The sequence below is a fragment of the Mandrillus leucophaeus genome, unplaced genomic scaffold (genome assembly GCF_000951045.1).
Source record: "Mandrillus leucophaeus isolate KB7577 unplaced genomic scaffold, Mleu.le_1.0 Scaffold1342, whole genome shotgun sequence".
NCBI classification, from domain to species: domain Eukaryota; kingdom Metazoa; phylum Chordata; class Mammalia; order Primates; family Cercopithecidae; genus Mandrillus; species Mandrillus leucophaeus.
The window spans coordinates 566922-582249 of record NW_012101302.1 but is presented as its reverse complement, the minus strand read 5'-3'; the positions used below and the strand labels follow the sequence as shown (position 1 = coordinate 582249).

General features: G+C 37.1%; 1 protein-coding gene across 2 annotated transcripts in view; it reads right to left on the bottom strand.

Moving 5' to 3' along the window:
• Positions 1-811: 811 nt before the first annotated feature.
• Positions 812-15328, bottom strand: part of BTLA (B and T lymphocyte associated) — a 35582-nt gene continuing 21065 nt past the window's right edge. The window contains exons 3-5 of one of the 2 annotated variants that reach the window (XM_011973115.1): positions 7759-7902; positions 6320-6366; positions 812-2994 (exon numbers count right to left, since the gene is read on the bottom strand). In XM_011973115.1, coding sequence (XP_011828505.1) covers positions 2719-2994; positions 6320-6366; positions 7759-7902 — 467 coding nt within the window. In that variant the 3' untranslated portion in view covers positions 812-2718. The remainder of the gene's footprint in view (positions 2995-6319; positions 6367-7758; positions 7903-15328) is intronic. The other variant, XM_011973116.1, reaches the window with a different exon arrangement.

Below are 15328 nucleotides of genomic sequence, written 5' to 3'. Positions count from 1 at the left end.
ATGTCATGATACCTGTCAAAACCCAAAGAACTGCAAGTGTGAACCCTCATGTAAGCCATGAACTTTGGTTGATAATGACATGTCAATTCTAGTTACTGATTGTAACAAATGCACCACTGAAGTGCAGGATGTTGATGATGGGAGAAGCTGTGCACATGTGGGGGAAGACGGTATAGAAACTCTCGATGCTCTCTGCTTAGCTTTGCTGAACCTAAAGGTGCTCTGAAAAAAAGTTGATATATTTAGCAAAATAGATATGATCACGCCAGAGAATTCATTCTGGGGACTAGATAGTTTTGGTTGGTGCACAAAACTGATCAAATAAACCACATATACCAAACCTAGCCTCTACCAGGTTTCTCAAATTGTGGACACTGGGAAACATATTAAAATCGATTGGCATGTCTTTTAAACATGACGCTTACAGAGCCATTTTCTAGACCTCCTGAATCAGAATTTCTTAGTGCTGCAAGCTGATAGTCTGCAGTTTAGCAAGTTATTCAGGTCGCTTTCATGTGTCAGGGGGTTTAGGAATCAGTATTTTATTCATGCCCACACATTTTGGGGTACAAAAGCAGATGCCAAATTGATTTCAAATAAGTTTTAATAACTTTACCTTCTTATTGAGCACAATCAACAAGCTTAAAATTTGTGAGAAACCATTAAATTATCTGCATATTCTTTTTCTCAAACCATCTATAAATTAATGAAATAAGCCATGTAAATAACAGTGAAATAGATTCATTTGGGAAAATGCATATATGGCTCTGACACCATTTTGAAAAGGAAAAAAAACATAAATGATTTGTAATTTTGGCAAACAGTACAAATATATTAATAAATCTTAGAGACAAATCATTATCAGCATTATCTTTACATAAGACATACTAAGAATATGCTAAATAAGACAAATATTTTGCTTTTAAGTTTGAGAGAATCATAAAGGAACTGTTCAACTTTGTGTGTTCATCTGATAAGAGGACAGCTAAATGTATCCTCCCCATATTTCCTGTTTCTATTTTTAAGAATACCACAAGCAGCTATTCTAACATCTTTCTTACATAAATTGTCCACAAATGCACCCTGGCTAAAAGAGCCTATCTAGAATTGGTTGCTTAAAATTCTAGGTGTAATTGGCAAAATAACAGTGACTCAAAAGGATATCTGCACCCCCAAATCTAAGGAACTAAAAATGCCAGTGTTACTTAAGAAAATCTCTCCGTCACAAAACCTCAGTTTTTTCTTTTTGTACGTATACTCCACGCGTACTCTCAGCTCCATAATTTCACATATTATTTTCTTTAATGGCCCATTTACTGTAGTATTTTGAGCTTCATAAGCAAACTGAAAATGTAATGTCATTTTGATCAGCTTCTCATGCACCATTTCTGTTGTCACCAACTCCACCTAAAACACACACACACACACACACATCACATTCATTTGTGCAGCAGCTCAGCTTACATATTTGTTCAAATGGATTTTAGCCTTTGCTATCCACTTTGGATGAAGACTATTACATTATTCAGTAGCAGCACCTGAGAATTCTAATCGTCTCAAACTGTTGAATAAAATTATAGACTATTTTTGAAATAATTTAGCCCAAGTACTTTGGAAAGTCCAAAAATCTGAATCCATCTTTTGCTGTACTCTTAAGTGGCTGCAACCTCAGTATTTTAAAATAGATGATTAGCAAACTAAAATATGTCACTACAGATGATTTGCCCTGATTCCTTAGTAAGAAGAACAGCAAGATGCAGATGTGGTGAATGAAGGCATATTGAGCCCTACTGACCAATTGAATGTTCTGGGTTTTCCTCCATTCCATTAATTGCACTTTAACTTGCTATCAAGTCAAGCATGAAGCAGTTTAAGCTATCTTCACTTACCCAATAATACCTATTCTAACTTTTAAACTATTCAGATGCCCATAAGTATATTAAATATATTAATTCAGCAGCATTATGTCACATTCTTATCCATTAGTCTATGTGACCCAAACATGAGTCTCTACTTTGCTCATAAATGTGCTATATGTTGACTGCTCCATTAACACCTATATTTACTTATCAATCTAACAGAGTAGATATAAGCATTTGTTTGCCAGGTATGGGGAACATCTACCCTACATCCAATTGGTATATTCTATCTTTTTATTGCACCGTTTATTATTTTCATTTTCTTACATCAGGCCTGAAATGATTTCTCCTTTGCATTTAAGAAACATCATTCTTTGACTGACACAGGAAAAAATTCTTATTATGGAAGACTGACTTGAAATATACAATCATTACTGTATTTGTGGTTGGTTAGTCAAATTGGTACATTTTGTTTTCAAGAGTGTGTAGTGAACTGATGCAGATAACACAAACCTCTTTTCCCTACCGAGTGTTTCCAACAGATTCAAAGGCAAGATCGAGTTTGTATATTAGGTAAAATGTGGCTAAAGTTTAAACATTCTACTATTCTGCTATTCATGATGTCAATCAGGTTTGGAGAGATTTTGTTGTCCGAGGCTATAACATAAAAAGCTCCCAAATAAGTTTCTGAGAGAAATTTTAATCATTTGTCCTATGGACCCTTAAGACCCAAGCACTAACATGAACATTTCTAAAGTAAAAATTCTCAAATTGAGAAATATTATTTGACATCCTATTGGGCCCAGACAATGTCAACACACTGATCATTCAATGGTTCCTGTAGGAGTCAGAAACAGACTTAACTCCTCACACATATGGATGCATATTCTGTCGGTGCTTCTTTTACATTTCTTGCCTGTCTTGAGTTCAGTCCAATGATGGAATGGTTCAGGGAAGCATAAATAATGCCCGGTTTGTTTTCTTCTAGGCATGGATTAGAATAAACTTCAGACCCTTCCTGCATCCTGAAACAAAAGTCAGGCTCATTATCATAAATTCCAGTTTCTGATAGCAGTACTTGGGAATTTTGCCTGGTTCTTTCTTCCGTTTGCTCACTCTTAAAGGGAACATCAACCTATAATAGAAAAGAGGATGGTTTTAAGTGACACTTACGGCCATGGTAGTGCATATTCATTAGCAAACTATGAATGACAGGCTTCAATGGAGTCATGTCCATTGAGAAATAATCTACTGTCCCTCATGTATGCTGCTGACATCTACATTTTCAGCTAAATCTCAATTATTAAAGGATGAAAGGCTTGAGAATCACTATGTCACCCCTAAATAGTTATTTTGTGCTTTATTACTGGTCACTTTTGAGGTCACAGAACATTTTTTAATCCCCCTTTAAGATAAAAAGCATAGCCCAAATTGATGGAAAAAGCAAAAAATATCCTATGAAAACTTCGGGCAGTTTATAATATGATGAATAGCATTTAATGCAGTTTAGAATAAAAAGATTAAGGATAAAGCAGAACAAATACCCCCGAAGGGGGCAGAAAGAATAAATATTATGAGTTAGCCAAGATACATTATTATAATTTAAGACCTCAAATTAAAAAATTGATGTCAGTTTTGGAAAGATAAAGCTTAGAAAAAGTTCTAAGACAATATTCCAGTTGTTATTCCTATCAAAATAATTTTTTTTTTTTTGTGACAGAGTCTCGCTCTGTAGCCCAGGCTGGACTGCAGTGGCGCAATCTCGGCTCACTGCAAGCTCCACCTCCTGGGTTCACGCCATTCTCCTGACTCAGCCTCCCTCCTGAGTAGCTGGGACTACAGGCACCCGCCATCTCGCCTGGCTAATTTTTTTTGTATTTTTAGTAGAGACAGGGTTTCACCGTGTTAGCCAGGACGGTCTCAATCTCCTGACCTCGTGATCCACCCGCTTCAGTCTCCCAAAGTGCTAGATTATAGGCGTGAGCCACTGCACCCGGCAAAAAATTCTTACACTTTCAAATATAGCCAAATATCTTAGAGCTTCTGAGAAAGAGGTGAATTTGTAGAAACAAACAGTAAAATTAGTCCTGATGTTTTCTCACTCTGCAGTTATTTATTAGCCACTCCTACTTATACAAAGGTTCACCTGACAAAGATGTGTTCATTCTAGGGGCTATTTCAGTTCTTTAAATTCAAGTTTTGCCCATCGATTTATGCTCTTGACGTCTGGCCTAACTCCTTTAAGGTATCAGGTACACAGTCTGAAAGTCTACACACTTTATCTGGTCCTTTGTCATCCCCATTGTGCTATGTGCAGTAGGATGTCTGTGGCAGATTTCCTTGGCAGAGCTCTATCATGCAAGCATGTTTGGCTTTACCCTGAGAAGCTAGGTAATAATTCCTGATACAGTGCCACCCTCTGATGTGGTGGCTGCCCAGACATCACAGTGAGGCTGAGCGACTGAAAGAGGCAGAGGTTGCTTGGCTAAGAGAAAAAGTACTCCCAACTCGACTGGAAGGAGCCTGGTTGAAGTCAGTAGGTGGCACACTTAAGAAGACTGTCAAGTGAACTGAAAACTAGCCATTAGTCCTCAATATATCAACAAGGATCCTGTGATACTTTTCAATCTGTTTAAGCCTGTCAATTCAGTTGCCTGTCTCTCATCCCAAGAAAGGGTTCATTTCCATGAAACATTTTGTTAAAGTGAATGGAGCAAAGGAAAATCTAGTGCTCTGCAGCACCCCTGCTGTGGCACCCCGTCAAAGTGGCTGGCTGCTACAAGGCCAGTGCACCACAATGTGGTGGATAGGGGTGATAAAACCAGAAACAGCAATCCCATCTTACATTCCTATGGCAGGTTGCGGTATACAAAGCACTTTAAAATTTGTATTTATAGTATATGTTTAGATATAATTCACATGCCATAAAATTCATCCTTTTAAGTGTACAATTCAGTGGTTTTCATTAGGCAAGCACTTTACGCCCTCAAAGGACCATTCTGGATTAAGATCAGAGCTTTGGCTTTCATATGTACCTGTTATGTTTGTACCAGTTCCTTTCCTGTCACGTTTATACCAGTTCCTTTCTGTACTTTGATTTCTCCACAGTTCCCATACTAGTTTTATGTTAAGAAATATTTAGCCCCAAGGATCTAATATGGTATCCTTTTGATTATTTTCTGAAATACTAGACAACTGAAATGGGGCAAAAATCTTCAGATTCTTGTGACAAGCAAAAACACTTTAAAACAAACTTCCCAAACAATTGCACCTACAGAAAATACCCTTTTGAATTAAGCTTCAAATCGTAATTTATCCAGCCTACACAGGGAGAAAAATGTCCACAGCTTAACCAACCTGGGTTTTACTTGCACAGTAAATTATTTAGATTTTTGTCTTAAATAATTTCATAGCTCTCTGGCCTTATTGTAATCAAATGAAAGTTTTATTATTATTTACTATAGAAAGAAAATAACATTCAAGAAAATTTCCCTATTTGAGGGAACAAAGTCTTAGCACTCAACACATACCTACTGATGCTCATGAAAACTTAATAGAAGTTTGTCAAGTTGAGTGTATTCGGTTTGGTTTAAAATTAAGCAGCTGGGTGGGGAATGTTGAATGCCATCTAATATTATATACAGAATTATTGGCTGCATCGACTTTGTCTTTTGTGGAATTTTTAAGAGGGTTACTACCTCTTTATCACTATTTTTCCTTACTGAAACACAGATACATATCAACTTCCTTTACAGTATCTCATTTATGACTGTTTAGTTTTAATTAGAGGGCTTCAGAATGCTTTTCCACAAATATATTGCCTCGTCTTGCATTCGTTTTTAGTTCTAATATCTCCATACCACTCAACTCAAAAGAAAAGCCTACATTTATTTTCCAAACCTTGTAGGAAAGATTGACTCCAAAATTCCCTTCCTTTAGTCTGGGTGGCCCCTTCCTTGATGAGCCCATACACATTGCCAGGGTCCTCTGTGTAATAACTAAGCCAAAGATCATGCCTCTATTTTGCTGGTGCTATTTATGAAGATATCTAACCATTTTATGAAGTTATTTATGGGTTCATTCTTTCATCAGCTCCCTACTCTCTTCCAGAAAGACCTTAAAGTGTTTACATAAAAAATAAATGAATAGCCTGAAGCCACATAACAGGCAAGAGCAGAGTCAAGGTTGTATGGTTCAGTCTCTGACTTTTCTGTCTTGGATCTAGACTGCCTCCCATGAACTTCCAAAGAACCATTTATTATGACACTTGTTAACCCTAAAGAGCTTTTGCTGCATAGAGAGCAGAATGCAAAATTCACATCTTTAAAAATGGGTATATATATATATGGTACATAGAATAATGCCTGGCACATGGTAAGTGTTGTATAAATTCATTGAATAAATACATAAACACAGTATAACGCAAATTGCATTTGTTTCAACAGATACATCAAGTTTACCAGGGTAATTTCCCTTTCTGTTGTGTCAGAGAGTTCATTTTGCTTTCCTGGAAGACAAAAGGAAAAGAAGTAATCAAAAGGAGTAACGAAAGCAGAAGTAAACCACCTTGCCACCCATGCTTACCCTGTTGAATGCCAGGGATAGTGTTGTTAGTTTTGGCTTGTTAATTTGCTTTGCCTAGCATACACTTGTTTGTGAGAATTCACAGTGACCAGCTCTCTCTCCGGTTCATCACTTTTCAGTCCACATAGCCCCATGGTATATCTAAGAGGAAGGGGAAGGATCTAGTATATCACTTGCGAGAGACTGGAAGTCCTTGCTCTGGGGACATTCCATACTCAATGCCAGAAATGCTGCTGTCCTGTCACCTGTGTAGCCAAGATCTCCTACTACCTAGTTCACTTTGAATGTGGTAAATCAAAAGACTTATCCCTGACTCCTTTTCTGAAGTTCTAAGAGAGGTTCCAGCAGTCTCAAGAAAGATGATGAAAGATACAGAGAGGCTGTAGAAAGAGCCATGGAGTTGCAGATGAAGAATTGGGGTAAGAGAGAATTCTTCAGAATCCAGAGAAGGTTCTGAACTCCAGAAGTTCTCACTCCAAAATGTCAGAAGCACTTTTGCCCAGTCAAAGGTTACTCCTGTGACACACAGAATAAGGGTTGCTCTATCTAGCTCAGTTTCTATAACTACACTGTCGCTGGTGTTGTGAAAACAGGAATGGGAAAGAATGGAGGAGAAGAAAAAAGAAAGAGAAAACTGAAGTAGTTCAGGCCAAAGCTAGATCAGAATTCTCTATGCTTTCCTCTCTTACTTATTTGGTCATGACATTGAGGGAGTTCTTACAAAAGTAGAAAGGAATTATTTTCAAAATATCACACCATTCCCATCATAGCCAAACCCACATTTTTCAAATGCATTATTGTTGGGTAAGGATTCAGGTCAAGCCTATGTTTATAATGGCAACAGCAAGTACAGACATATTCATTTTCTCTGGGAACATTGGTTCTTCAATGAGATAAGGGTGCGTGTGGGACTGGCATGATGTGGTATGGCTGTGAAAAGAGGATAATACAAAATAAATCAGATATCTTGATCTGAGAGACTGTTTCAACTTCCAATCCTGTTAAGGTTTAGAAGAGCTCTTTCTCACACAAACCTAAGACTGATGCAAAGAGAATGATGAATTCTCAGCAATGTGCTGTGCTTGCCACAACTCTAGCTGGAACACTGTGCTGTGGTGAGCATACCTCTCTCGTGACTCAAGGAAGCCCCAACCAACCCATCTGGCTTTTTAGCACAAGTATGACTTGTCTTCTAGGAAATCATTATCCATGGTTTACAGGATTGGGAAAGAAAACAACAGGAAGAAACTAAAAATCCTTTAGCCCCAGAAATAAGAATGTGTGGTACTGGGGGCAGAGGGAAAATAGAACCCACCTTGGTGCCTTCTCAGGAAGCAGAAGAGGCAGAAACAGGTAGTGATGAGTAGAGGCAATCCCCCCAAAGGAAGTAAACTATACAGCAGCCATGGTCTGCTTGCCATTTCGTCCTTGGAGGGTCGTTCTGAGGCACTTTTTACATCTGGAATGTTAGTAAATGCTAAAGAGAGTTAGGAAATCCGAGATATATTGGGATCAGCGGCACCCCTCTGCATTATCAGAACTTGAATGAAGGAGATTTCAGGCCAGTGCCCCCATTTCTCCTTCAGAGGCATTCCTCAAGAATCCCAGTGCCCTCAGCCACCTCTTACTTTCTTGCTGAGCAGATGTGGCTCTGCAATAATTTATCTTTTGCAGAAATTCTTTATTCTGATAGTTAATCTTTCACAGAACAATCTTCATGATAGCTGTCAGAAGGTACTTCTTTAAGATTTTCTATTTACAGTATCTAACTCTCATATTCATCCTTAAGTAGGAAAACCATTGTCTTTATTTTGCCCCAAGAATAGACCCAAGTCACATAGCTAGTGAGTGGCAATGGGAACTCAAGTCAACATGTTTGCAACATGAAATTCAAGTTTCTTCAACACAATGTCCTTTCCTTGTCTCATAACTTATCAGAATCTCCAAATTCCAAATACTTTTGATATCCTCAAAAGTGCTCTGCATGGCACACAGCTAATGCGCATTACTATTGATCAATGTTGATATGCATTGAGGTCCTGTTTGTCTGCAGTTGTTCACAGCTCATTAGCAGGTTGTGAAACAATTTAGTAGGTCACAAATAGCATTTTAAAAAAGGAAACAGAAGAGGATAGAAATCATCAGAACGCATCACACACACTAGAGCAGTGGTTCTCAAGCAGGACAATTTTGGCTCCAGGGAACATGTGGCAATGTCTGGAGACGTTTTTGGCTGTAACAAGGTAGGGGGCTGGCAACTAGTGAGTAGAAACCAGGGATTCTGCTAAACATCCTATACTATACAGGATGCAACCCCCACTTAGTGCAACAAAACACTATCCAGACCAAAATGTCAATGGAGAAACTCTGTCTTACAGTTAAGTAAGACCTTATGAAACTTTTTTATATTTGTGTGTATTATGGGTTGTGATGTAAGATCTATCTTTTTTTTTTTTTTAAATTTTTGGGTTACTGTTAACACAGTATGAAAAATACTGAAGTAAGATATTCTAAGGTCTGGCCTGGTGGCTCATACCTGTAATTTCAGCACTTTGGGAGGCTGAGGCCAGTGGATCACTTGAGGTCAGGAGTTTGAGACCAGCCTGGCCAAAATGATGAAGCCCCATCTCTACTAAAAATACAAAAATTAGCTGGGTGTGGTGGTGTGCATCTGTAATCCCAGGTACATGGGAGGCTGAGACAGGAGAATCGCTTGAACTCGGTAGCTGGAGACTTCAGTGAACCGATATGATACCACTGCACTCAGCCTGGGTGACAGAGTGAGACTCCATCTCAAAAAAACAAAACAAAACAAAATTATATTAATTCTATTATAATGTTACTTTGTTTCGCTAGATGCTTGGGTTTGGGGTAAAAATGATTAGGGGCAATTGAAGCTGCACAAAAAGTGGTTTGGTTATTCAGAGTGGTAACAAATGTTGTCTATTGATGCTGCAGCTGCTGTTTAGTTAGTGATCAGTCAAACCACTGCCAGGAGTGCCAGAAACAGCTGTCTGGGGGAGAGTCTTGGATAGTAATGGGGACTAGGTTTCTACAACAGATATCCTAATACAAACAAATCTGCTGGATCAAGAAGATCCAACTTCTGTTACTTCTTTAACCCCCCCAAAAAACTAATTTCCTTAATTTTACTTGATTAGTTTGATCAAATAAAACTAATTCAGAACAAACTCTTTCTCTATTTCAGACCAAATTCAAAACTCCTCTAACTTATTTTGAGTTTGTTCTGAAATAGAGAAACAAGAAAAAGAACTGAAATTGATTGAGAAAATGATGAGAGTGTACACTTGCGTATGTCCAAAACCAGAGCTAGCCTTGGGGAGGATTCCAGTGTTTGCACACTACCAGAGAATCCAACAATCCATCTCAAGATAAGTTAGCATCATTTGTGGAACATCACCCCAAGATTATTGACACAAAGTAAATTCCTGGGCTTATTTTGAAGCTCACTGAAAGACTGTAAATACAACACAATCTTCGTCTATCTGCTTTGATCTCCTCTTCCCCATTCCTTAAGCATAAGGACACAGTATAGTCTGTACAATGATACCTCTGACACCTGGAATAAAAAGAGGCACATTCAGCAGGTGCTCCAAATCAGGGTGGAAGTCCACAAGGACTTCCTGCCCTCTCACTTCACACCCACTTTCCTGCCACAGATAATGATCACATTTTGAGGAAGTTCTTTTTTCATTTTTCTTTTTTTTTTTTTGAGACGGAGTCTCGCTCTATCACCCAGGCTGGAGTGCAGTGGTGCAATCTCGATTCACTGCAGCCTCCACCTCCTGGGTTCAAGTGATTCTCCTGCTTTAGCCTTCTGAGTAGTTGGGATTACAGGTGCCTGCCACGATGTGCAGTTAATTTTTTGTATTTTTAGTAGAGATAGGGTTTCAGCATGTTAACCAGGCTGGTCTCAAACCCCTGACCTCAAGTAATTTGTCCGCCTCGGCCTCCCAAAGTGCTAGGATTACAGGTGTGAGCAACCATGCCCAGGCTTGGGGAAGTTCTTAATCAGAAACTGACGAAAGGAAGTTTGGGAAGGGTGAAGTGGCAGGCCAATGGATGTTTCAATGACTGTTCCCCAGCTCTGTCAACTTTTCCCCTAGGACTTTGGCTTGTTTTACAAGATGCTTTTCTTCGTTTTGGGAGAATAGTGCTTTCCCAAGAGCATCCAAGCCCCAACACTGTCACAGACCTGTTCTTACATGAACTTTTAACTTGAACATAAACAGCAAAAGAGGGTCACATACAAAAACAAGAAAATGTCCAAAATCACTTTGGAAATATATTTCACAGGAAAAAATAAAATATTTTTTATCAGACCTCCAAAATTTCTTTATGAAAAGCATGGTCCTTAAACTTATTTCCAAAATATATTTTTCTCCTCACATTATACTTGGTTCACTAAGCACTTTCAGGTTCAAAAGGAAAAAGAATTTTTCTTTGACCCTCCTGTTATTTTTGTTTTCACCACTTTACTGAAGAAAAATGCACACCTAGATTAAATTAGTTTTAAATCCACACAGAGTTTAAATTAAAGTTAATTCCTAAACAATTTACCTTTAGTGAAGGAAGTAGAAAAAAAAAAGAAATATTCCACAAATTCCTGCCTTCCAAGACATTATAATCTTTGATGGGACCTAAAACACATTTCCACACATTACTACAGTGAAAGGAAATGATAAATGTGAGGCACAGACCTTAAATGGCATACAAATTGGTAAAAAGGAGTGATCCCTTCCCTTCAGGTAATCATGAAAGGCTTCCTTAAGAACTTGGAAAATGAGCTGAGATTGAAAGGAGGGGTAGAATTTCCATAGGTGGAGACAGATGAATGGGTGCTCTACAAGTGGCAAGAGCAGCATAGGCAGGGCTATGATGAAGATGTGGTTATGGCAAGTAAGGCCATTAGGCTAGAGTTGAGAGGCTCTATATGGAATGCAGAAACAATCTAGAAAGGTGGTGGGATCAAACTCTGGAAGATTTTGAGTGCTGGTTAACAAAGATGAGCCGAATATTGTGAGCACTGGGGATGCTATGCAAGAGAGTGGTGTTACGAAGGACATGAGGTAAATTAAATGTATTTGGCTGAAATGGACCAAAATGGGGAAACACTAAAGACAAAGAGTCCAATCATAGAATTTATTGGAATTATTTAGAAGGAAGATAATGATGGTGTGAGATGCTCATAGAAGCAATTGGAGGGAACACATGACAGAGTGGAATGTTGTGGAGGGACAAGAGTAGGAAGCAAAGAAAATTCTCTGGGATTTTCCATAAGGATCAAGAGCATTAATTAACAAACTGATAAGGAAGGGAGTGATAAGAAGGGTAGGTGAGTAGGAAACTAGGAGTTGAAATGTTCGAAAAAAAACTGACAAGGCCCTTCATGTCTCCTATTTAGCTCTTAGACTTTCTCTTTCACCACTTCATACTTCCGGTACTTTGTTCCGTAAAACCCCCAGGGGACAGGAATTAGGAGGGAATGTTATTCCCTTTCCCCTAAAGTTGGGCTCTTTCCTCCACAAAATAGATAGACTGTTGATCCTAATCTCAGCCCCAACTTGATCCCTAGAATAGGCACCTTTATGCACTTTACAAACTATAGACTATCTTTAGTTGTCATGAATGACCCAAATATGGGATAGAGCAGAAATTGTAAAGTTACTTTTGTGTAACAGACTTTTGTATCGCAATTAATTATTAACTTCTGACCTTGCATCTGACCTTGGCTAAATTCATCTCTCGTATAGAAGTAGATTAGTTCCCATAAAGAAAGACTGAATTACACAAGAAGGCTTCTCTTCCAAGGAACGTAGACTCAATGCCTCAACATTTAATTTTATTATACATTATGTTAATATATTATATAAAGTAGTTAATAGCACTTATTTATTCAATAGTATATATCATTCTAGAATTAACATTTTGCAGATTTTCCTTATTTTTGTAATTTATTTTGCCTGTTTACAAAACAGTATTTGTTAAAATTTCAATATTTTGTCTCATTAATGTGAATTAATAATGCAATTATTTCCAGAAGGTGTTCATTCCATACATCCTTAATATAGGCTTCTCCAGGTTGATGAAGACAATGTTTGTGCTTTGCATGTACTATATTCTTTAATTCATTTACAAAGAAATATTTAGTGAGCCCTACCATGTTCCAGGTACCCTGACATCCATCATACAGAGCAAAGATGTTTAAGATACAGCCTCCATCCTGAAGGGGTTTATCAGCCAGTGCATGGATGGTCACAAGTAATTAGCACTGAGCTTGACGCTGTATTTGCAAAAGCGGAGTCCCTAACTCTGCCATCGATTTCTTCTATATTTCTATATTTCAAAATTGAAGGTTGCTGCTATCACTAAAGTGCTCTGCATTTTTTCATGGGGCTGCTGTAAGAAATTTTAAACTGACTTAAAGCATTTTAAAAGAATTTAAATGGGTTCCTTCATTGTGCTAATTTGGGGGAGTTGCAAGACACTCAAAAGTAAGCATATAAAGTAATAAATTAACGTTAAAAAGAACAGTTGTAAAATGTATGCATTCAAGTGAATGATGTCCATAAAGGAACTAAACTGTATGAGGGTGCATCTAGAGTTCAGCCATGCTACCATTGCAATAACCCTCTTTTGAAATTTTTCTTCCCAATAACCATAAGGGTCAATTTATGAGCAACGAAAGAAACTCCACCTTATTTCTTATAATTAAAGGGCGCTCTTTTTTGATCCAAATATATTTTTATTGTGGTAAAATACATATAACACAAAAATTACCATTTTAATCATTTAAAATGTACAATTAGATGGCATTTAAGATATTCACAGTGTTGTGTAAACATGACTACGCTCTAGATTCAGAACATATTCATCACCCCAAAAGGAAACCTTCTACCTATTAAGTAGTCATGCCACATTCTTTATTTCCTCAGCCCCTGGCAACCACCAATTTATTTTCTGTCTCTATGGATTTGCCTATTTTGGACATTTCATATAAACAGAATCACATCATATGTAAACTTTTGTGTACATCTTCTTTTACTTAGCATAATGCTTCTGAGGTTCATCAGTGTTGTAACATACGTTAGTACTTCATTCCTTTTCATGACTGAATAATATTCCATGTGTGGATAAACTACATTTCCTTTATCCATTCATCAGTTGAACATTTAGGTTGTTTCCACCTTTTGGCTATTGTGAATAGTGCTATGATAAACATTCACGCACAAGGATTTGTGTGAACATATATTTTAACTTCATTTGAATATTTACCTAGGAATAGAATTACTGGGTACTGTGACAACTAGGTTTTATCTTTTGAGGAACTGTTCGACCACTTTCTAAAGTTACTGCACCATTTTACATTCTCATCAGCAATGGATGGGGTTTCTATTTCTTCACATCCTTGCTAACACTTCTTATTTTCTATTTTTTTTTATTCTAGTCATTCAGTGGGTATGAAGTGGGTTTTCATTGTGGTTTTGATTTGCAAATCTCCAGTAACTAATGACATGGAGCATTTTTTTTCACATGTTTATTGGCCATTTATGTATTTTCTTTGATGAAATGTCTATTCAAGTCCTTTGCTCTTTTTAAAATTAGGTTGCCAGTCTATTTGTTGTTGAATTTTAGTGTCTTTTGATGCACAAGTGTTTAATTTTTATGAAGTCCAATTTATCTATTTTTGGTGTTATTGTTGATTACGCTTTTGTAATCATATCTAAGAAAGCACTACTAAATCCAAGATCAGAAACATTTATCCCTATGTTTTCTCCTAAGAAACCAGAGTTTTATTGTTTTATATAATGTAGTTTTTATAGTTTTAGCTCTTCTACTTAAATCTCTGACATTTTGATTTCTTAAAATATGGTGTGAGATGAGGGTTCAAATTCATTCTTTTACATATGAATATCCAATTATCCTGGCACCATTTATTGAGACTATTCTTTACCCACTGAAAAATCTTGGCACCCTTATCAAAAATCAATTGACTACAGATATGTGGAGTTTATTCTGGACTTTCAATTCTATTTGCATTGATCTCTTTGTCTATCCATATGACAGGTCTACTGTGTTTTTTTTTTTACTGTCATTTTGTAGTAAGTTTTGAAATAGGGAAGTCTTAGCTTCAATTTTGTTCTTTTTCAAGAGTATTTTGGCAATTCTGGGTCTGTTGCAACTCACTGTGAATTTTAGGATCAGCTTTTTTATTTCTGCAATAGCAAGAAAAAGCTGTTAGGATTTTAGTGGAACCGCATTGAATCTGCAGATCACCTTGGGGAATATTGCTATCTTTGCAATATTACATCTTTCAGTCCATGAATACAGAATGTCTTTGTATTTATTTACATATTCTTGAATTTCTTTCAGCCATGTTTTCTTTGTTCAGTGTACAACTCTTGTACCTCTTTGGTTAAATTTATTCTTAAATATTTTATTCTTTTTGATGCTATGGTAAATGGAACTGTTTCCTTAATTTTCTTTGTGGATTGTTTATTGCTAGTGTACAGAAATATCACTGATTTTTGTGTGTTGATCCTGTATCATGTGGAATTGCTAAATTCATGTATTAGCTTTAATAGTTTTAAATAAATTTTTAAGAATTTTTCTACACGTAAGTTCGTGCCATCTGTGAATAAAGTTTTACTTCTTTTTTTCTAAGTTAGATACCTTTTATTTCCTGTTCTTGCCTATTTGCTCTGGCTAGAACTTGCAGTTTAATGTTAAATTGAAATGGCAAAAGCAAGAATCCACGTCTTGTTCCTGCTCTTAGGGGGGAAAGCTCTAAGCCTTTCACCACTGAATATGATGTTGGCTATAAAATTTTTATAAACCAAATGTTTTTTACTCTCACTTACTCC